At 53.7% G+C, this 21,971-nt stretch overlaps 5 protein-coding genes and 1 pseudogene across 5 annotated transcripts; 4 read left to right on the top strand and 2 right to left on the bottom strand.

The window, feature by feature from the left end:
* Window positions 1-100: 100 nt before the first annotated feature.
* Window positions 101-1,591, top strand: GL50803_0017089 (uncharacterized protein; the record flags this gene model as incomplete). Its single annotated transcript, XM_001705725.2, has 1 exon — window positions 101-1,591. One exon carries the CDS (start codon window positions 101-103, stop codon window positions 1,589-1,591), a length of 1,491 nt encoding a protein of 496 aa, XP_001705777.2.
* Window positions 1,592-1,638: 47 nt separating this feature from the next.
* On the top strand, window positions 1,639-5,301 carry GL50803_00112112 (uncharacterized protein; the record flags this gene model as incomplete). The annotated part of the gene is made up of 1 exon (XM_001705726.1): window positions 1,639-5,301. The coding sequence occupies one exon, from the start codon at window positions 1,639-1,641 to the stop codon at window positions 5,299-5,301; it is 3,663 nt and encodes a 1,220-aa protein (XP_001705778.1).
* Window positions 5,302-7,766: 2,465 nt separating this feature from the next.
* On the bottom strand, window positions 7,767-9,866 carry GL50803_00101765 (VSP; the record flags this gene model as incomplete). Its single annotated transcript, XM_001705728.2, has 1 exon — window positions 7,767-9,866. The coding sequence occupies one exon, from the start codon at window positions 9,864-9,866 to the stop codon at window positions 7,767-7,769; it is 2,100 nt and encodes a 699-aa protein (XP_001705780.2).
* Window positions 9,867-11,651: 1,785 nt separating this feature from the next.
* On the top strand, window positions 11,652-14,142 carry GL50803_00114892 (Reverse transcriptase/endonuclease, putative; annotated as a pseudogene; the record flags this gene model as incomplete).
* Window positions 14,143-16,034: 1,892 nt separating this feature from the next.
* GL50803_00d101765 (VSP) lies at window positions 16,035-18,134 on the top strand (the record flags this gene model as incomplete). Its single annotated transcript, XM_038046441.1, has 1 exon — window positions 16,035-18,134. The coding sequence occupies one exon, from the start codon at window positions 16,035-16,037 to the stop codon at window positions 18,132-18,134; it is 2,100 nt and encodes a 699-aa protein (XP_037901882.1).
* A 2,391-nt stretch (window positions 18,135-20,525) lies between these two features.
* GL50803_003531 (uncharacterized protein) lies at window positions 20,526-21,656 on the bottom strand (the record flags this gene model as incomplete). The annotated part of the gene is made up of 1 exon (XM_001704298.1): window positions 20,526-21,656. One exon carries the CDS (start codon window positions 21,654-21,656, stop codon window positions 20,526-20,528), a length of 1,131 nt encoding a protein of 376 aa, XP_001704350.1.
* Window positions 21,657-21,971: the final 315 nt, after the last annotated feature.

Here is a 21,971-nt window from a genome sequence, read left to right as displayed (position 1 = left end):
CACAGGTCTTCTTCTTCTCTAGATTCCCTTTTAGTTTTGCTGCGTAAGGGGGCTTACTAACTTGTAAATGAACATGGATGCCGGCTGGTCAGACCAAAAAATGAATGTGGTCCGGATTCGGCCGTCTGCGGTCCCTGGGCGGCAGGAGGTTGCCGAACTAGCGGTCTCCACGGACCAGTGCACGCTGAAGCTTAGCTCACTAACTTTCTCAATGTCTCGGTCCTTCAAGTTTGACAGGATTTTCACCCCCTCCTACCCCATTTCTGCATTCTATGAAAGCACTTGTCTATCAATCGCAGAGGACGTTCTTTATGGACGGCGGTCAATGGGAATTGTAGTTCTAGGCTTGCCTGCAAGCGGCAAGACATACACATCCATCGCCATTGTAAGACGCACCCTTCTACTCGCGCTCAAGAAGATAACCGAGGGCGGGTTTGTAACGTTAACTGCCATATACCTCAACGAGATCGCTCCAATGCAAGAAAAGATACTACTGGAGCACAACTTCTGCTCCACTGACGATTCTATCTGCCTTGAGCGGACACTCGGAAGAGCTGTTCAAGAGTATGCACGAGTCCAGAATCCTCACTCAGGTTTTCTTTTGCGGATACAAGAAAAAGGTGCGACAACGGAGCTCAAGGTCCTTGATGCTTCGTCTCAGCAGCTGCCTCTCCTACAAGCTCTTCATAAACATCTTACGACGCGATCCCTTTTGGCGTTGAGGGAGTCAAAAATGCTTCAGCACATGAAACCCATTTATCCTGGCAAGAACATGACATGTTCAGAGACGCAGATTCTCACCATTTCGTGCGTTGACTACAATCTGATCCACGACAATACTAGATTCCAGGACACAATAAAGCAACTGGCATTTGCTGAAACGCTGAGCTATGTACGACAAGCACAGACTCTGACTCTCGATAGCCTCGCTGGTGTTGCAAGTACGCTGGGAACCAGATCTTCGAACTCCATTGCCATGACAAGCATTGGCGAAGGCGTTGACAAAGGTAGCTTCAATGCTCGCTCTAGCGTAGACGTTGCTGTCCATCATGAAACCGTCCACCAAGCACTGCGTGTTCAGACAGCCCTGCAAGAGAGACTCAAGGCGGTCAAAGAGCAACTTTCTCTAGTGGAGACAGCACTATCTGAAGAAAAGGCCAGAAATGGACTGCGTGAGAATGAGCTGCAAGGGGAGATTATTGAGCTTCAGGGTAGAGTTGAATCGTTATTAGCCAAGAACTTTAGCTTAGAACAGGAGAACAAACTGCTCCGTGATGAACTAGATCATGCAAGGCCAAGGCCTCCGTCCATGGATTCAGGAATGCGGCCAAATACAGTACGTTTCCTGCATCAACCGGAGACAACGCAGGCGGCAGTAGGACGAGCAGATGCTTTGAGGTCTGGCACCTTCCCAGGAAATGTACGTAATCAGGCGGCTTCTATAGCTGCTTCCCAAGATTTCTCCCGAGTGAGACCCGCAGTGGTAGCGGGTCTTTCCCTCCCGCAGAACGAAGACGAATTTGACGCATTTTTACTGCAGGCAGCAACTATGAACCGAGAACTAAAGAATAGAAGCTCAGTCAATGTTTAATTGATCCCAGTAAATGGCACTTTTCGATAAAAAACAGAATTTCTTGTATGACGGACCCCACCCTGGCCCATCGCATAGCGGAACGGCTAAACGCACGCAAGAGTCTCTTGACAGGCATGTCTACAGGACTTACAGAGTCATCTCTGAATCCCCCATCTGCCTCCTTTTCGTCTATTGGAGGCGTTCCAAACGGAACATCTGATCCGAGCGGGCTAGTGATTAAACCAGCAGCGCGGCAGCACTTTGATGGTGCAGGGGGCCAAGCTCTTGGAGTTCCTCTGCCAGCTTTTCACACGATGCAATCTAACCTGGATAGCGTCACAAGCGAGTCTATAGCTCGTGGCAAAGAGCTTAACAATGCGCGGCTAAAGACCCTTGCGCTTGAGCGCGATAATGCCCACATAGCATCGGAGCTCAAGTCGAAGGATATGGCTTTGCGTCGCACAGTCGCAGAATCTGCAGGGGAGCGCCAAGCTCTGGTCGAAGCCCTACAGCAAGCAAAGGCTCAGGTGAATAGCTTACGAGAAGATTATGCCCGTCGTGAAGACCTCGTGCATCGTCTTGAATCTCGCTTGACAGCTCGCACTGAGGAGTTGAAGCAGCTGACCACCAAGTTATCTAATACCGAAATAGAGCTACAGGACGAGCGCTTGGTCTCTCGAAAGGCTGCACAGGATCTAGAGATCCATACGGCGCGATATGAGTCGGCAACTCACGAGATTTCCAGCCTTAAAGAACTAAACAAGCAGTTAAAAGTGGAGGTTGATGACTTGAAATTGAAGTTAAATATGCAGAAGCACGCAGAAGATGACCTAAGAATGCTTCGCGAAAAATACAAGGAAGAAAGTGAAGAGTGGATGAGAACAAAAGCCGAGCTTCAGCAGGCGCGTGGTGACCTGAGTGTCATCGATTCCAAGATGAAGGCTATGGAAAATGACTCTAACGAGACAAAGAAGCGTATGGACTATTTCAAGAACCTTGACGATGAGGCCTCTCAACTGCGCAAGAAGATGCGTCTGTTGACGGAAGAGAACGAACAATTGCTTCATCAGAAAAACTTTCTTGATCAACATTTGACTAGCGAGCGGGAGGCCGGTATTGCCATAAGCAACTATACCAGATGTATTATTAACAATGAGGACCCCACACAAGCGGCAACAGACTTAGACAAGTACCGTGAAACTAGCCTTTACTCTTGCTTTAGTTCTGTCCTGGCTAAGCTGCGCTCCGAATGCAGCAAAGTCAAATCCTTGGAAGATGACTGTCTCAAGGCAGAGAAGAACATCTCTGCCATGCGTAGGGAGAACATAGAGCTTTCGGATGCCAAGGAGGCCCTCCAGATCGAGCTGGCTCGTATGGAGACAGCCATGGCCCGGAACAATTCCGGTTATGACTCACTCTCCAAAGACATGGATGAGTTGAAGATTCAGCGCGACAAGATTGCAACAGAGCTAGAAAAGCTGCGTGTTGAATCTAATAGCGCCATTCAAATGCTCGTGGCTAGTCTGGCTTCATCAAAGAAATATCTTTCCTCAAGCGCGAACGCCCTGGCCATGCAAGGAGACTTATCAGGTACAGCAATGAGTAAGTCATTCGGGGCTAGTACAGGAATCAACATGACTGCGACCAATCTCCAACTACAGTCGATGCTTCCCGGAGACTTGAGTAGTACGAAGGGTTCTGGATCGGTATCAGATGTTGCTTCCAATGCAGCAACATATATAACTAAGCTTCAGCAAGAGATTCAGCTTCTCAATAGGGAGAATGACGAGCTGGGAACAAAGTATACACAATTGGAGCTTCAGAACCGCGAGCTATCAAACAATACTACAGACAGCCTTGCTGAACTGGAAAGCGGGAAGCGGAAGCTGGTGGAGCAAACGGGACGCTTGATGCAGTTAGAAACAGAAAACAATACTTTAACTACGAATTTGATTGTTTCGGGCCAGACAATTCTTTGTTTATTGCGCGAGGTCAGCGATGATCAGGACAGGCTGAAGCGCATCCATTGTTCCAAAGAGCTGGCTGCCACACTTCTTAACCGAGCCCTATTCGAGATATCAAGTACAAGAGAGATTCTTCTTCGTTACGAGGAGTCTTCTGATCCAAAGAAAAACCGTCTTAACAGGACTGTGTCAAAGTTACGTGTTGCCGTCCACGTTATCACCTTTTTGTCACGCTTAGAGCAAACAATGGGCGATCATAGAAGCTACACCCGATCCGTTGAAGAAAGACTTAACAACTTGCTCCAGGTCAACTCGATTCCTCTCCTCCCTCCCACTAATGCGACCTTCTCCGGAACAGCAACAGCTGGGCCTCTTGGCACCACCACATATAGTTCACTGGCGAGCACCCGTGGCCTTTCCGGAACTGCGATAGGTGGAACCACGACGACTTTAGCCGGAGTTGAAGTGACACCGCCACCCATCCTCGAGCTATCTGCCAAGTTCTGCCAGGCCCTTCAGAATCACGTGCGTCTTCTTTCAGACTACAGGTATGGTGGTTTTGCTATGTCTGCACGAGACGATCGGGCTCGCGCCATTGTGAAGCTTCTCGACGTCATGGCTCTTGCACCGAATCCTACAACGGCTGTATACTCTTCTCTCCGCTACACAAGTATCATGTCTGGTCGCACACTAGGTGGTATAAGCTTGGGCATATATGTACAGCGACCGCTCACTCTTGCAGAGTTGGCAATGGATATCTGCAAGTACATGATCAAGAGAAATGATAATCTGTATAATGGACTCACCGAAAAGGAGTCCTTTGTCACACAGGTTCAGGGCGAAAACGAGATTCTCCGTAACAAAATCAACGACCTCAATTGCCAACTACTCGATCTCGGAACACGCTTTTCGGGAATGCAGACTGAGATGAAGACCGATTTCGTGGCCATTGATGAGTATGAATCCGTTGTCAAGGACAGAGATCAAATAAAGTTCAAGCTGAATAACGCAGAATATCAGAACCAGGAGCTACATAAAGACAATGATCAGATCCGCTCAGACGTCGAGATGTACAAGAGAGAGCTAGAGAGGGCGTCAGAAAGTGCAAAACAATATGAGCTCAATATCAATGAACTCAACCTTCAGATCCGCGAGATGACTAACACAATCGCTCAGTACAAGGTCATGTCTGCAAACTTCGAAGGACAGCTGAGCATAAATGATAATCAGCGTAGAGACATGGACAACATGGTGAACTTTCTCAACAAAGAAATCGAGCAATTACAAGTTAAGATCCGCGATTTGACAAGCGATCTTACTGCTAAACATAATGGTCTAGTAGAGCGAGACGAAATGATAGGCCGCCTTAGCTTGCAACTAGAGGAAGAGATCAAGGCTAGGAAGGCTGTTGAAGATCGGATGCTTTTTGATACAGAGGAACGGCGCCGCAAAGCAGAAAGCAGAATTAATCTTTTGGAACAGAGAACGTCTATTGAAAGTGGCCTTGCGCGAGACATAGCCAATATTACTGGGGCCCCACCAACCTCATTAACTGCGGGTCCTTTGAACATTGGCCTAAGCAGCCCAGGCTACGGAACCAATCCACCAAGCATGACTTCCTTCACCCGACCGAGTACTAGTGTGTCTGTGTATCCTCTTAGCACAACTGGATCCCAACCCAGTATGCCGCCTACCACAATGGCTAAAGAAGATATACGGAATCTAATAGCTCAGCTGGACAAGAGTCTTGGGATGATTGACTAATGTAAAGATATCGTTGCACTTGTTTGTTTGATGACAGATCTATGAGAAAACCTGCTTCATCCACCGGGTAGTTTTAGTACTTTGCCATAGTGATCTGCTAGTAGATATGACAGGACCCGCACGAGTAAATCGCAGGGCATCCGGCGTGGCAGGGCGCCACCCTTCGGGGGCTCGTCCTCAAGGGGCGGCCATAGCGGGATTGACGCCCTGACCGTCGAGTCTGTGCAGGAGCTGATAGCGTCATTCAAATGGCCTTCAGGCCTGGGAAGCCCCCTCTGGCCACCGTGTGCGAGATGCCTTGTCGCACAGTGCAGGCGCGTGATAGCAGCTGACAGAGCCGGCGCAAGTTGCAGCCGAGCTGTGGCTCTTGCGCCTCTCCGAAGCAGGGCGACAGTGTCTAGAAGGCGCGAGGTTCCCGCGGTTCATCTGGAGCCAGCCTTCCCCGCGGGTGCCGGAGGCTACTCCAAGCCAGCCGGGGGTGTCACAGAACAAGCATCTTGAGGGCTCCCTAGGTGCAGTGGCAAAGGGACATCCACTGCTTCTTCGCCAGCGGCTTGCCCGGTGGACCACAGGGCCTCCTAGGCCGCCAAGCGCGAACACAGCTGCGATGAGTGGCTACTGTACGCCATTGTAACACGAGGTAGATGTGCAGGACGTCAGAGGCGTGCTGAGGAAGGCCTCTTTGTTCTTTGGCTTTCTATGCAGCTGTCCCTGGTAAGGATGTTGAGCCCATGCTCACAAGTCACGGCCCCTTTGAGAGTGACCAAAGCTGGTACTCAAACAGAGATAGATGGCTGCCTTGCAGATCTCGAATCGCTGCGCATGCCGGCCCAGAGAGGCCCCGATCAGCCCGTCACTAGGGACGAGGATCTCAGCATAGAAATCGCCAAAGCCTCCCGCGCCTCGGATGGACCCAGGCGATGGTAATACGGGGTTGAGGGCCCCGCTACACCCAGGCAGACTAAGCACTGCCTCTGAGCATGACATCAGGTCAGGGCCCTGTCGCAGATAGAGGGGCGAGGGTAGAAGCCAGCCGAGGCGGAGCAGCTGCATAGACGGGAGCGCAGGTTATTATGGCAGCAGACTTCCACAGACGAGGGAGCCCGCGCTCTACTCCAGGATGAAACAGCGACGCCCCAGAGTGCGGCCCCGAACCATGCTGCACCCCTCCTTTTGTGGCGCAGGAAGACTGCATGCACTTCAACCACGATGCACCCGGCCTTGAATACTGTGCGGAAAGACGGGCGGCCAGTGCGATTCATGCGACGCAAGGAAGATGCCTCGCCTTCTGGTGCCCTACAATGCGGGGAACATAGCCCTCTGCGCACGGGCTGCCTGCTTAAGGACGGCAAGCACATGGAGCCAGGCGAGAAGAACCGGGCCTTGATAGCGGCACGGCTGTCTTCAAGGGAAGGGTGATCTCTTGTCTCTTTAAGCAAGACGTGCTGGATCGCACAAGCTTGCGATTGGGTGAGGAAGGCTTCTGCATGCAACTCTCCGACGCAGCCCAACTGCAAACAGGCGGCAGCGAAAGGACCACGGGTTCCAGTCGTGCAGAAAGAGGATGCGCCTTTCCGAGGTTACACGTAGCCATCGGGCGGGGGCGTTCTCTGCAGATGCTACGTGCTATGTAGGGTCGTGTCGAACCGAAGGACCACTCTTAGATGAGCCAGACCAAGGTGCCCCCACCCACGCGAGACGGGCCTGTCAAATATATGGCATGCCTGCGAAAGCGAGTGCTGACAGACGGGGGCCTTGGGGGTAGATCTGGCATCCTAGCCCAGAGAGTGAACGAGGGCGGCCCGCGATACTTGTCCAGCTGAAGTGTGAACGCTATGATGTCTTAGGTTGGACAAGCGGTTCTTAGTGCCTCCCTGAGAGGCTGTCGAGGAGGCGCTTTTGGATGAGGGGACGGCCCCAGCCAGGCAGACGTGATCACAGAAGAAGGGGCGCTGGAAGCCGGAACAGTAGCTGACGACTGCGTGTCTGCGCAGTGCAGTGCCCACTGCTGTCAGCCGGCACACGGCGGTCGTCAGGACGCAGAGCTGCAGAGTGCTGGAGGCGCCGGGCGAGGCCAGCCTCGCTCATGGGATAGTGGCTGCCTGAGCCCCGCAATCCTGCAAGTCTCTGGACGATGGCAACAAGAGGCTTTCTGTGGCACGCGTCTGTCAGGATGGCGCACTCTGGCCAGACTAATAGTGATGGGATCCAGGACCCAAAAAAGCAATCTGCCTGGATGGCGGTGTGCATCCCAGAGTCGGCGCCGTCTCTCGTGTCCGGCCCTGTGCCACTTCACGAACATCACGATCGCTGTGTCCCCCACGATGGTCACTCAGACAATCAGACAGATTACAGGATACGATAGCTATGGGTGTCAAGGGCCACGAGCACTGGTGACTCTTCTCTGTATTCCGGTAGGACCTTGTAAGAGCATAGCGGTAGACGCGTTTACTACCTAAGTACATCTACGCTTTGCCTCTGCAGATGAACCACCAGCAGAGGAAGCCAACGAGACCCCCAACGACGACGATGACTGCGACGGAGATGCCGGCTATGGCACCTGTGCTGAGCCCGCTCTTGTTCGTGCTTCCGCCAGTATTGTCGCCGGTATTATCATCCGTTTCGAAACATATGAACTTGCCGTTAACAGGTGTCGCGCACTGCCTGCATCCAGCCAGCCCCTCGGAGCACTTTCTGCACGGCCCATTACTGCTACTCTCCTTGTAATATCCAGGAGCACATACCTTGCATGTAGTAGCACCGGCTTCGCAGGTGTAGCAACTTTCGTGGCATTTCGTGCAGGCACTGCCAACCTTCACATATCCGTCCATACACCTAGAACAGTCCTTAGTGGTGGTGCATTCAGCGCACCCAGTGTAGCAAGTCACAAGGCTCTCGCCTGTCAGGCTAAATCCTTCTTCCGGAGTCTTGCAGATTCCGCCTGTACTCTGCGCACTCAAGCACACTGTCGACCCCGGAAGCTGGCTGGTGGAGTAGCAGCCGCCGTTCATCTTGAAGAAGCCGTCTGCGCAGACATTGCACACGCCACCGGTAATGCTTCCATCTTTGCACTTATCTGTGCGACTGGCTTTAACAGCACAGACGCCGTTCTGGGGATACTCGTTGTTTTGACTACAGACAGAGCAGTATTTTGTCCCCTCAACAGTCAGACCGCACTCCCTGCACTTGCCTGTGCCTGTGCCCGCCGCGCACTCGGCCCCACATGTGCCAGTGTTTCCTGTGGATCCGTAGGTGAGCGTGCTTCCAGACTTACAGCTTGTGCAATCATTGGCAGTATTTCCGCTACATGTCTTACAGCTGGAATCGCAAGGGGAGCACGCTTCGCCGTAGAAGCCGTCCTTACAGAGACCGCACCCGCCATTTTCACTGCACGCGAGACAGTTGGCGACCTCGCACTTCTTGCAGACCCTCTTGTTGCCCTCTGTGCTACTGTAGTAGCCTAGAATATATTCGCAGTGGTCTATGCACTGGTTTGTTGGCGTCAGATACTTGTTGGACAGACATTCGGTGCAGATCTCTTTGTTTGTTTGTGCACCACTGCATGCCTTACAATCCTGAGTACTGCATGGATTTGAAGGGGAATCATTTGGCACGCATTGTGTTTCTTCTTCGTTAAGCTTAAATCCATCATTGCACGTGCAAGTATTCTCGGTCTTGGCTTCTGAGTTATCAGGGCAGCTACTAATGCACGACTTCTTTCCGAGTCCAAATACCATATTTGCCTTACACGCTGTGCAGGTAACGGAGGTGTCACTTTTGGTGCATGTTTTGCAGTTCTCAAACGTTCCTGCCGTGCACGGCTTGCAACTCTTAGGCTCGGTATCATCTGGGTAGAGGGTAGAATCGGTGGAGCATTGATTTCCTTCTACACATATCCCCGTTAGACTACCGCTTTCCTTCTTTAAATACATCTTACCGGTAGCCTTGCACTTGCTGCACTTCTTTGTGGTTGTCGCCTCTGTACATGTAGCGCAGTTCTCGTCGCCGCAAGCTATGCAGGTCGTAGTGCCTGCGCCGAAATAGCCTTCATCACACGCGGTGCATGTAGCAGGGCCAGTATTGCTTGGAGGATTACATGTTTTACATTGATCTACACCTTGATATTGATCTGCCCCCGTCGTGTCATTACAGGAGATGCACGATTGCTTATTAGCGGCTGCCACTGGACTCTTAAAGAATCCTTCCACGCAATCCTTGCAGACTCCTGTTACTTTACCAACTGTCGCCCCTCCTGCTGGGTCGGCACAGATAAGCCCGCCCAATTCGCCAGCAAATTCATAACATCCGCCCTTGTACATGAAGTATCCATCGCCGCAAGAGCCACACTTTCCTTGAGCAGGGGAAGCGCATTTAGCAGCTGCTTGGTCAGTCCCTGCTGGTACACATTCTCCATCAATAAGGTGGTCTGTTTCGGTTTTACACTGTGTGCAAACTTCCGTTTTGCCAATCATATCACACTCACCATCTTTACACTTACTTGCAGTTGGCCCACTGCACGATGCTGCAAGAGCACTTATCAAAAGGCAGGGAGCTAGTAGCAACATTGTGGCTCTGCTCAGATTGTTAGGTACATGCGAATGGGGAACCATTCGTAACCTGACCTCTAGCCATCCAATGCTAGAGCTTACCAATCCAGTAGCATAGCAATTACTTTAGGAATGCTGATCTATTTATAGAGTACATCACACAAAATAACTATATGACGTTTACTTAGGTAGCCGATGCATCAGTTATCGTATCATTATAGATTTATAGGTTGCACCATAAAAGTTATGCGCAAACCTCCACATAGATGCCTAAGGCCACAAGTCGAAGACGAAAGGCAGAAGCTAAAAAGCAATTCCCCGTGACTCTTGACCCCCACTTTTGCACCGTCCCCATTCGATGCAGGATGCCTCATCATCCTGTCCTTTCAAGTCTCTATGCGTGATCCGTGGCCTTGTGTTCCGCACTGTGCCTTGCATCCTGGTAGTCACCTCCACCGGGTCCTTGCCAGCGGGACCGACGGTCTCACAGCGATCGCGTATGACAGAGCAGTCACCATCTGATGTGCGAGCCCTGTGATAGGCCGTGATGTTGGAAGGCGACATCGGTCAAAGAGGAGGCATAGCCACACATTACGAGCCACGATGACATGACACATTGCATAGCATCGTGATATATGCGTGCATAACCGGTACACCAATAGGCATAGAAACAGCACACCAGTGCTACCAGGTCATGATGACCACTCTACCCACCAGTTATTTTTAAGACTGTGCTACTGGAGCCTACCTACAGGCGTAGTCCAGAGACTTCACAAGTAAGTCTCATCCAAGTCATGGCCAGTGTGGAGACAAGGGTTGATCGTTGATGGTATATTAAGGGAATTTCCCTCCATTTGTATATTAGAGTCTCTTGTATTCCTCGGTCGCTTCATGCGATGTGCGTGTCCAGGGGTGCTCGTGTGTCTGTCCAGGGTTCAGACCTTTGCAAGGACACACGTTGTCCATTAGTATGCCTCGCTTTTTAATCTGCCGTCTGGTGAACGAGCCTGGGTTGTCACTTCCTTTTCAATAGAAGTCTCCTCTGTCGCGACGGCTGCTGTCGAGGTCTAGCTTTACTGGCTGGGGTCGTCTCTCGGTGTCCGTCCAGCCGTGGTCCCGGAGGCCGGCGTTCCCTCCTGTTCGTAGTCCCCCAGGTCAGTGGGTCCAGTCGACAGTTAGAAGCAGGCCGGCAGGAGGAGTTGCCAGGTGGACGCCACAGGGTAGTGAAGGCCAGACAGAGCGCTCCCGGCGTCGCTGGGCCCCTTGAACTTAATTTACTCTCCACTTCACCGGGGTGGGGTTGTCCCTTGCTACCTGAGCGACCTCCCATGCGAGCTACTACCGCCCTGGACAGGTGGATCTCCCGCTTACTCCCAAACAGAGTCCAGAACCCAAAATCCAAACCTAGAATCCGGTGCCGTAATTCCGGCGGAAAAAGACGCCCTAACGTCCAGCCTTCATCAAACAACAGACCCGCGGCTGCTCCCATGAAAGCGCCACCGAGGAAACCTCATAGAACCCTGAAGCGAAAAGCCAAGAAGGCACCCAGATGATTTACTCCACCCACCGGTTGCTTCCAGTGGTGTGCTGCTGGGGCCCTCGCCTGCGGGCGCTGTCCGCAAATCTCGCGAGTAAATTCCCGCTCAATTTTTGGCGATGTCCGAAGACGGGGGTTGGCTATGGAATATGATAATGACCACAGTAGTGGACGGGAGGAGCTATCTGCGTTCCTCGGTTGTTCCGCGGGCGTGTGCACAGCTGGGCCTGAAACGAAGGAGAGCCCGCAAGGACCCGATCCACATCATGAACGCAAGATCGTACTTCCGAGACCCCAAACAGCAAGCCTTGAGTCTCTACTTGGGAGACCACTCCGAAGACGTTTGCCCTCTCGGCAGGACACACACGCTGGCTCTGTGGCCTACCATGTGAGAGCGCCAAGCAACTGACCGAGCACCTGAGAGAAGCAAACGACGACAGACACAGAGTACCGGGCGACGACAAGCTGATCATTCCGGCCCATATACCGAACCGGACAGCTGCCATGCTCATCCACCAGGGTGCGCGCACGATCGCGAGCATCGAGCAAGCCGGGACTGGGGTAGCGCTCCCCGCTATCAGGGGCCTGAACGCCCTGGTAGGAGGCCTGGAGGACTCAAGCAACACCACGGAGCAGTCCCAGAGTAAGGCAGACCCGGACCCCGAGAAGGCGAGACGCCGGATAGCAAACAGGGTGAATAACGCGCTGAGCTTCGGGGCAGTTGCTAAGGCTCTCCGCGCCCTTGATGACACACCCATGGTAGACAAGCCAGAGAAGGCCAAGGCCGCCCTCAGCGCGCTACACCCATGCGTCCTCCCGAAGGCTACGTTGGCCTTGACTACCCTCCATCGATGAACTCGATGGACTGGAGCGGCAACCGAGGAGGAAATGAGGAAGGCCCTGTTGGGACTCTCAACAAGAAGGCCTCAGGCGTGTTTGGCCTCGGGTCGGTCCAGCTCAAGGCGATGAAGCAGAGCGACAGCTTCGTGAAATACCTCACGCAGGCGTACAACGAGCTGACCACCCACCCCGAGGCGACGGCCATGTTCGAGTTCCGGGCGATCCTCATCCCGAAGGAGTCCGATGGATACCCCCGATCGCGATAGGCGGATGGTCACGAACATCTTCCACTGCGTCCTGCCGAAGCGGCTGGTCAGGCATGCCAGCTACCTCTCATGCGAACAGATCGCCTTCAAGCAGAACGCGTACGCGGTAGGCGTGAGGAGGGCCCACGAGCTCATCAGCAGGCGGGGGATGCATGCCGTCTCCTTCGACATAAAGAATGCCTTCAACTCCCTCCCGAGGGCAGAGGTCGCCAGAGCCCTGAACGAGGCGGGCGTCCCGAAGGTCCTGGTCGACTACATCGGGGACTTCCTCGACCTGAGGCACAGCCGGGACGTGAAGTGCGAGGTCTGCGGCGTCCCCCAGGGCAGCCCGCTCAGCACGTTCCTCTTCTGCATGGCCATCGAGCGCCTCCTGAGACGCCTCAGGGAGAGGGGCATCACCTTCCTTGCCTAGCGATGACATCGTGGCGCTCCACGACGAAGGGCACCCAGCAGATGTGATAACACAGCTGGCCACAGCAGAGGCTGCCGCCATGGGCCTGACGATCAGGAGCGACAATGCAAGTCCACCATGGCGGGCGAGGAGGTGACCTTCCTCAACCACCTGGCGTCCCCCACTCCTGCAAGCCTCGCCCCAAAGGCCATCGCAGGTGCTGAGACTGCCCTGAGGAAGATCGAGAGAGCACCCATAACCACCCACCAGAGACTCATCCTGGTGTCACTCTGTGTGATCCCGATGGTGAACTACGCCCCCCTGGTCGAGATCACCTCGGACAAGGCGGACTACGAGGAGCTGACAGACGTCGCACAAAGCTTCAGCACTAACCAGCAGAAGCTGCGATTGCCTGGTCGACTTCCTGGCGTACCGAAGGAGAAGGGCGGCCTGGGCCTGCTCATGCCTGGGTTCTACCACGACGAGCTGCGGAGGGTGTGGGCCTCCCTGGACGTCAACAAGGGGACCAGAGACCCGGTGGAGCTGTCGGTGGACGGCCAGGCACTGCAAGGGAAGGGGCCTACTCCAACCGCCTCCTCACGCGCACACCAGCTTCCGGACAGAGTGGCGACGTACTGTCTGCAGATGTGCGGCGTGCTGACCGAGGAGGAAAGGGCTCTGAAGGAGAAGGGCGGCTCGATCATGGCGCAGAAAGAGGCACCTGCCCGGGCTGCCACGAGGCACGACATGATCGTCACGTGCCTGTGCCTCCGCGTCTCGGGGAAGCTCAACCGGAGCTGGAAGTCAAGACCCACAGCCACCTCAGATCAGAACCAGAAGCCCGACATCTGGCTCGTCGACAAGTGCAAGGCAGTGGACGTGGGCGTCATCCAGCCCCGCCAGATGGACGCCTACTACAACGAGAAGGTCAAGAAGTACAGGGACGGGACGCTCCCGATCATCATGGGACGGACGGCTCCCTCCACCCCAGTCCAAGGGGCACCTCGAGGAGCTCCACGTGGACCTCTGTCCGGGCTGCCTTCGCCATCGCCTACATGGCTGCAGAGGCGAACGAGCACCTGACGGAGCTGATCAGACGCGACCGGGCCGAAAGCCTGGCCACCCAGAGCGACCGCCTCCTGTCATCCTACTTCTGACAACCGAATGAATCCACCCCTGGGACCTGTCGACAACGACCGAGAAGGGGCAAAGACTGGACACACAATCGAGTGGAATCCCAGCCAGTGGAGAGAGTCCTGATAGCTGCTGCTGATCTACATGGACAGTATTGAGAATGACAACAAAGACCAGAGCTTCACCAACCGTGAAGGGAGAACAAGGAGAGGCACCCTAATAGACCAGCGAGCCTGCAGGACGGCTTGATCTCTGAAAGAACCGTTGTGCACATCCAGTCTGAGTGTACTCCTGTAGAATAGCCGAGGAACGCAGATAGCTCCTCCCTACCACCACTGTGGTATCTATATTGATACACGACCAACCCTCGTCTCCGGACTAGTCAGGGACTGAGCAAGAGCTTACCCGTGAGATCTCTGGACCATACCTGCAGGCGAGGGCCCCAGCAGCACACCACTGGAAGCAACCGGTGGGTGGAGTAAATCATCTGGGTGCCTTCTTGGCTTTTCGCTTCAGGGTTCTATGAGGTTTCCTCGGTGGCGCTTTCATGGGAGCAGCCGCGGGTCTGTTGTTTGATGAAGGCTGGACGTTAGGGCGTCTTTTTCCGCCGGAATTACGGCACCGGATTCTAGGTTTGGATTTTGGGTTCTGGACTCTGTTTGGGAGTAAGCGGGAGATCCACCTGTCCAGGGCGGTAGTAGCTCGCATGGGAGGTCGCTCAGGTAGCAAGGGACAACCCCACCCCGGTGAAGTGGAGAGTAAATTAAGTTCAAGGGGCCCAGCGACGCCGGGAGCGCTCTGTCTGGCCTTCACTACCCTGTGGCGTCCACCTGGCAACTCCTCCTGCCGGCCTGCTTCTAACTGTCGACTGGACCCACTGACCTGGGGGACTACGAACAGGAGGGAACGCCGGCCTCCGGGACCACGGCTGGACGGACACCGAGAGACGACCCCAGCCAGTAAAGCTAGACCTCGACAGCAGCCGTCGCGACAGAGGAGACTTCTATTGAAAAGGAAGTGACAACCCAGGCTCGTTCACCAGACGGCAGATTAAAAAGCGAGGCATACTAATGGACAACGTGTGTCCTTGCAAAGGTCTGAACCCTGGACAGACACACGAGCACCCCTGGACACGCACATCGCATGAAGCGACCGAGGAATACAAGAGACTCTAATATACAAATGGAGGGAAATTCCCTTAATATACCATCAACGATCAACCCTTGTCTCCACACTGGCCATGACTTGGATGAGACTTACTTGTGAAGTCTCTGGACTACGCCTGTAGGTAGGCTCCAGTAGCACAGTCTTAAAAATAACTGGTGGGTAGAGTGGTCATCATGACCTGGTAGCACTGGTGTGCTGTTTCTATGCCTATTGGTGTACCGGTTATGCACGCATATATCACGATGCTATGCAATGTGTCATGTCATCGTGGCTCGTAATGTGTGGCTATGCCTCCTCTTTGACCGATGTCGCCTTCCAACATCACGGCCTATCACAGGGCTCGCACATCAGATGGTGACTGCTCTGTCATACGCGATCGCTGTGAGACCGTCGGTCCCGCTGGCAAGGACCCGGTGGAGGTGACTACCAGGATGCAAGGCACAGTGCGGAACACAAGGCCACGGATCACGCATAGAGACTTGAAAGGACAGGATGATGAGGCATCCTGCATCGAATGGGGACGGTGCAAAAGTGGGGGTCAAGAGTCACGGGGAATTGCTTTTTAGCTTCTGCCTTTCGTCTTCGACTTGTGGCCTTAGGCATCTATGTGGAGGTTTGCGCATAACTTTTATGGTGCAACCTATAAATCTATAATGATACGATAACTGATGCATCGGCTACCTAAGTAAACGTCATATAGTTATTTTGTGTGATGTACTCTATAAATAGATCAGCATTCCTAAAGTAATTGCTATGCTACTGGATTGGTAAGCTCTAGCATTGGATGGCTAGAGGTCAGGTTACGAATGGTTCCCCATTCGCATGTACCTAACAATCTGAGCAGAGCCACAATGTTGCTACTAGCTCCCTGCCTTTTGATAAGTGCTCTTGCAGCATCGTGCAGTGGGCCAACTGCAAGTAAGTGTAAAGATGGTGAGTGTGATATGATTGGCAAAACGGAAGTTTGCACACAGTGTAAAACCGAAACAGACCACCTTATTGATGGAGAATGTGTACCAGCAGGGACTGACCAAGCAGCTGCTAAATGCGCTTCCCCTGCTCAAGGAAAGTGTGGCTCTTGCGGCGATGGATACTTCATGTACAAGGGCGGATGTTATGAATTTGCTGGCGAATTGGGCGGGCTTATCTGTGCCGACCCAGCAGGAGGGGCGACAGTTGGTAAAGTAACAGGAGTCTGCAAGGATTGCGTGGAAGGATTCTTTAAGAGTCCAGTGGCAGCCGCTAATAAGCAATCGTGCATCTCCTGTAATGACACGACGGGGGCAGATCAATATCAAGGTGTAGATCAATGTAAAACATGTAATCCTCCAAGCAATACTGGCCCTGCTACATGCACCGCGTGTGATGAAGGCTATTTCGGCGCAGGCACTACGACCTGCATAGCTTGCGGCGACGAGAACTGCGCTACATGTACAGAGGCGACAACCACAAAGAAGTGCAGCAAGTGCAAGGCTACCAGTAAGATGTATTTAAAGAAGGAAAGCGGTAGTCTAACGGGGATATGTGTAGAAGGAAATCAATGCTCCACCGATTCTACCCTCTACCCAGATGATACCGAGCCTAAGAGTTGCAAGCCGTGCACGGCAGGAACGTTTGAGAACTGCAAAACATGCACCAAAAGTGACACCTCCGTTACCTGCACAGCGTGCAAGGAAAATATGGTATTTGGACTCGGAAAGAAGTCGTGCATTAGTAGCTGCCCTGATAACTCAGAAGCCAAGACCGAGAATACTTGCACGTGCAATGATGGATTTAAGCTTAACGAAGAAGAAACACAATGCGTGCCAAATGATTCCCCTTCAAATCCATGCAGTACTCAGGATTGTAAGGCATGCAGTGGTGCACAAACAAACAAAGAGATCTGCACCGAATGTCTGTCCAACAAGTATCTGACGCCAACAAACCAGTGCATAGACCACTGCGAATATATTCTAGGCTACTACAGTAGCACAGAGGGCAACAAGAGGGTCTGCAAGAAGTGCGAGGTCGCCAACTGTCTCGCGTGCAGTGAAAATGGCGGGTGCGGTCTCTGTAAGGACGGCTTCTACGGCGAAGCGTGCTCCCCTTGCGATTCCAGCTGTAAGACATGTAGCGGAAATACTGCCAATGATTGCACAAGCTGTAAGTCTGGAAGCACGCTCACCTACGGATCCACAGGAAACACTGGCACATGTGGGGCCGAGTGCGCGGCGGGCACAGGCACAGGCAAGTGCAGGGAGTGCGGTCTGACTGTTGAGGGGACAAAATACTGCTCTGTCTGTAGTCAAAACAACGAGTATCCCCAGAACGGCGTCTGTGCTGTTAAAGCCAGTCGCACAGATAAGTGCAAAGATGGAAGCATTACCGGTGGCGTGTGCAATGTCTGCGCAGACGGCTTCTTCAAGATGAACGGCGGCTGCTACTCCACCAGCCAGCTTCCGGGGTCGACAGTGTGCTTGAGTGCGCAGAGTACAGGCGGAATCTGCAAGACTCCGGAAGAAGGATTTAGCCTGACAGGCGAGAGCCTTGTGACTTGCTACACTGGGTGCGCTGAATGCACCACCACTAAGGACTGTTCTAGGTGTATGGACGGATATGTGAAGGTTGGCAGTGCCTGCACGAAATGCCACGAAAGTTGCTACACCTGCGAAGCCGGTGCTACTACATGCAAGGTATGTGCTCCTGGATATTACAAGGAGAGTAGCAGTAATGGGCCGTGCAGAAAGTGCTCCGAGGGGCTGGCTGGATGCAGGCAGTGCGCGACACCTGTTAACGGCAAGTTCATATGTTTCGAAACGGATGATAATACCGGCGACAATACTGGCGGAAGCACGAACAAGAGCGGGCTCAGCACAGGTGCCATAGCCGGCATCTCCGTCGCAGTCATCGTCGTCGTTGGGGGTCTCGTTGGCTTCCTCTGCTGGTGGTTCATCTGCAGAGGCAAAGCGTAGATGTACTTAGGTAGTAAACGCGTCTACCGCTATGCTCTTACAAGGTCCTACCGGAATACAGAGAAGAGTCACCAGTGCTCGTGGCCCTTGACACCCATAGCTATCGTATCCTGTAATCTGTCTGATTGTCTGAGTGACCATCGTGGGGGACACAGCGATCGTGATGTTCGTGAAGTGGCACAGGGCCGGACACGAGAGACGGCGCCGACTCTGGGATGCACACCGCCATCCAGGCAGATTGCTTTTTTGGGTCCTGGATCCCATCACTATTAGTCTGGCCAGAGTGCGCCATCCTGACAGACGCGTGCCACAGAAAGCCTCTTGTTGCCATCGTCCAGAGACTTGCAGGATTGCGGGGCTCAGGCAGCCACTATCCCATGAGCGAGGCTGGCCTCGCCCGGCGCCTCCAGCACTCTGCAGCTCTGCGTCCTGACGACCGCCGTGTGCCGGCTGACAGCAGTGGGCACTGCACTGCGCAGACACGCAGTCGTCAGCTACTGTTCCGGCTTCCAGCGCCCCTTCTTCTGTGATCACGTCTGCCTGGCTGGGGCCGTCCCCTCATCCAAAAGCGCCTCCTCGACAGCCTCTCAGGGAGGCACTAAGAACCGCTTGTCCAACCTAAGACATCATAGCGTTCACACTTCAGCTGGACAAGTATCGCGGGCCGCCCTCGTTCACTCTCTGGGCTAGGATGCCAGATCTACCCCCAAGGCCCCCGTCTGTCAGCACTCGCTTTCGCAGGCATGCCATATATTTGACAGGCCCGTCTCGCGTGGGTGGGGGCACCTTGGTCTGGCTCATCTAAGAGTGGTCCTTCGGTTCGACACGACCCTACATAGCACGTAGCATCTGCAGAGAACGCCCCCGCCCGATGGCTACGTGTAACCTCGGAAAGGCGCATCCTCTTTCTGCACGACTGGAACCCGTGGTCCTTTCGCTGCCGCCTGTTTGCAGTTGGGCTGCGTCGGAGAGTTGCATGCAGAAGCCTTCCTCACCCAATCGCAAGCTTGTGCGATCCAGCACGTCTTGCTTAAAGAGACAAGAGATCACCCTTCCCTTGAAGACAGCCGTGCCGCTATCAAGGCCCGGTTCTTCTCGCCTGGCTCCATGTGCTTGCCGTCCTTAAGCAGGCAGCCCGTGCGCAGAGGGCTATGTTCCCCGCATTGTAGGGCACCAGAAGGCGAGGCATCTTCCTTGCGTCGCATGAATCGCACTGGCCGCCCGTCTTTCCGCACAGTATTCAAGGCCGGGTGCATCGTGGTTGAAGTGCATGCAGTCTTCCTGCGCCACAAAAGGAGGGGTGCAGCATGGTTCGGGGCCGCACTCTGGGGCGTCGCTGTTTCATCCTGGAGTAGAGCGCGGGCTCCCTCGTCTGTGGAAGTCTGCTGCCATAATAACCTGCGCTCCCGTCTATGCAGCTGCTCCGCCTCGGCTGGCTTCTACCCTCGCCCCTCTATCTGCGACAGGGCCCTGACCTGATGTCATGCTCAGAGGCAGTGCTTAGTCTGCCTGGGTGTAGCGGGGCCCTCAACCCCGTATTACCATCGCCTGGGTCCATCCGAGGCGCGGGAGGCTTTGGCGATTTCTATGCTGAGATCCTCGTCCCTAGTGACGGGCTGATCGGGGCCTCTCTGGGCCGGCATGCGCAGCGATTCGAGATCTGCAAGGCAGCCATCTATCTCTGTTTGAGTACCAGCTTTGGTCACTCTCAAAGGGGCCGTGACTTGTGAGCATGGGCTCAACATCCTTACCAGGGACAGCTGCATAGAAAGCCAAAGAACAAAGAGGCCTTCCTCAGCACGCCTCTGACGTCCTGCACATCTACCTCGTGTTACAATGGCGTACAGTAGCCACTCATCGCAGCTGTGTTCGCGCTTGGCGGCCTAGGAGGCCCTGTGGTCCACCGGGCAAGCCGCTGGCGAAGAAGCAGTGGATGTCCCTTTGCCACTGCACCTAGGGAGCCCTCAAGATGCTTGTTCTGTGACACCCCCGGCTGGCTTGGAGTAGCCTCCGGCACCCGCGGGGAAGGCTGGCTCCAGATGAACCGCGGGAACCTCGCGCCTTCTAGACACTGTCGCCCTGCTTCGGAGAGGCGCAAGAGCCACAGCTCGGCTGCAACTTGCGCCGGCTCTGTCAGCTGCTATCACGCGCCTGCACTGTGCGACAAGGCATCTCGCACACGGTGGCCAGAGGGGGCTTCCCAGGCCTGAAGGCCATTTGAATGACGCTATCAGCTCCTGCACAGACTCGACGGTCAGGGCGTCAATCCCGCTATGGCCGCCCCTTGAGGACGAGCCCCCGAAGGGTGGCGCCCTGCCACGCCGGATGCCCTGCGATTTACTCGTGCGGGTCCTGACACACTTTCAGGTAAAAGACTCAGCAATATATGACTTATTCGAGAGAACTAAGGTTAGTGACAAAGCCTACACTGACAGTCTGGTCGACACCGCTCCATCCTAGCAATCCATGCTTCTCTCTATTCCAACATAGGGTTGTGATAGTTTGTTGGCTGACAGGAATGTCGCATATTGTTTTACAGGTTCCCATTACGCCGACCTCACTGCCGTCTTCAAGCTTACGGGTGCGTTCAGCAGGGGGCTCGTACTTACAGAGGGCTAAACGTCCCCCACCACAAGTTACGAAAACGTCTCGAGATGACGGGGAGTGACTCACACGCCAGAGAGTCGCCGTTGAGTCAGCACCAAATGGCTTATAATCTAGCAGTGCATAGTGCTCCGTTTGGTGGAATGTTCGCTGATCAATTATGTACGCATGTCCTTGTAAGGTTGAAGCTACAAGTTTGTTGGGAGCGATATCTGGCCTATCGTAGTCTATCCCAACAATCCCGTTAGGGAAGTGCTGCTCGTATATTAAACGCTGCTCGCGCAAATCAAGAACCTTCAAATCACCGTTATCATATCCCATGGCGATATATCTATGGGTAGGCGAGGAAGCTCCTCCAAAAGATACGGCCCAGCATTCTGGATAAACCCGTACATAGCCTTCATCCTTGTAACCGACATCCAAAGCAGACTCCAAGTTGGGACGAAGGCGCACAACAGGCGTGGGGTGCCTTATGTCCCATACGTTGACAACGCCATCAGAACCGCCCGTGACGATTTCTGGGGCGCCATATGCGGCAGGATTCTTCCCACCAAACGCGTCAAGACAATGCACCATTCCATCATGAGCCTTGGCAGCGAAGATGGGGGTTTTGAGACGCTCAATATCAAACACGCCCAACCCCCCATTATGGTCTCCGATGGCGAACTCCCGCTTCGGGCTAATTGATGCCCCGAAACTCACACATTTAACAGCGTGCACATGCTCGCACGATGATTGTACAGACAGCTTCTGGTTCTTCATCTCCCAGATGGAAACAGGCCCTGTGCCTCTCGAAGTCATTCCAACGGTGAGCAATCTGGCAGACTGAGGAATCCAGGCAATTCCATTGACTGTATAGTTAGCTTGTTCCGCGTGGAGCTGGAGAATGGTCGGAGTCAGCGGATCATGACTGGACATTTTTTATCACTGGCTTCTTCGGTCTAGCATCACGTTATATCGGTAACTGTGCAGCATGTTTTCAGGCAAGTGAAGAAACCGCTGTCTCATTCATTCTATCTCGTTAAATAGATATTTCTATATGAAGGTATTCTAGCAGGTATTTATAGTTTCTCACCAGTTATGGATGCATTGATTGAGCCAAACATGCTTTTAGCTAAAGTCTTTATCACTATCTCTTGGCTCAGAACAGCTTGCAGAGCTAGATCTTTGTCCGCGCTACCTCTCAGTGCATCAAGCAGACAACGATTTGTAGAAAAGTCACGTACCTGTCAT

This window comes from Giardia intestinalis, chromosome 3, assembly GCF_000002435.2.
Source record: "Giardia intestinalis strain WB C6 chromosome 3, whole genome shotgun sequence".
NCBI classification, from domain to species: domain Eukaryota; phylum Fornicata; order Diplomonadida; family Hexamitidae; genus Giardia; species Giardia duodenalis.
This window is presented reverse-complemented; position numbering and strand designations above follow the sequence as displayed.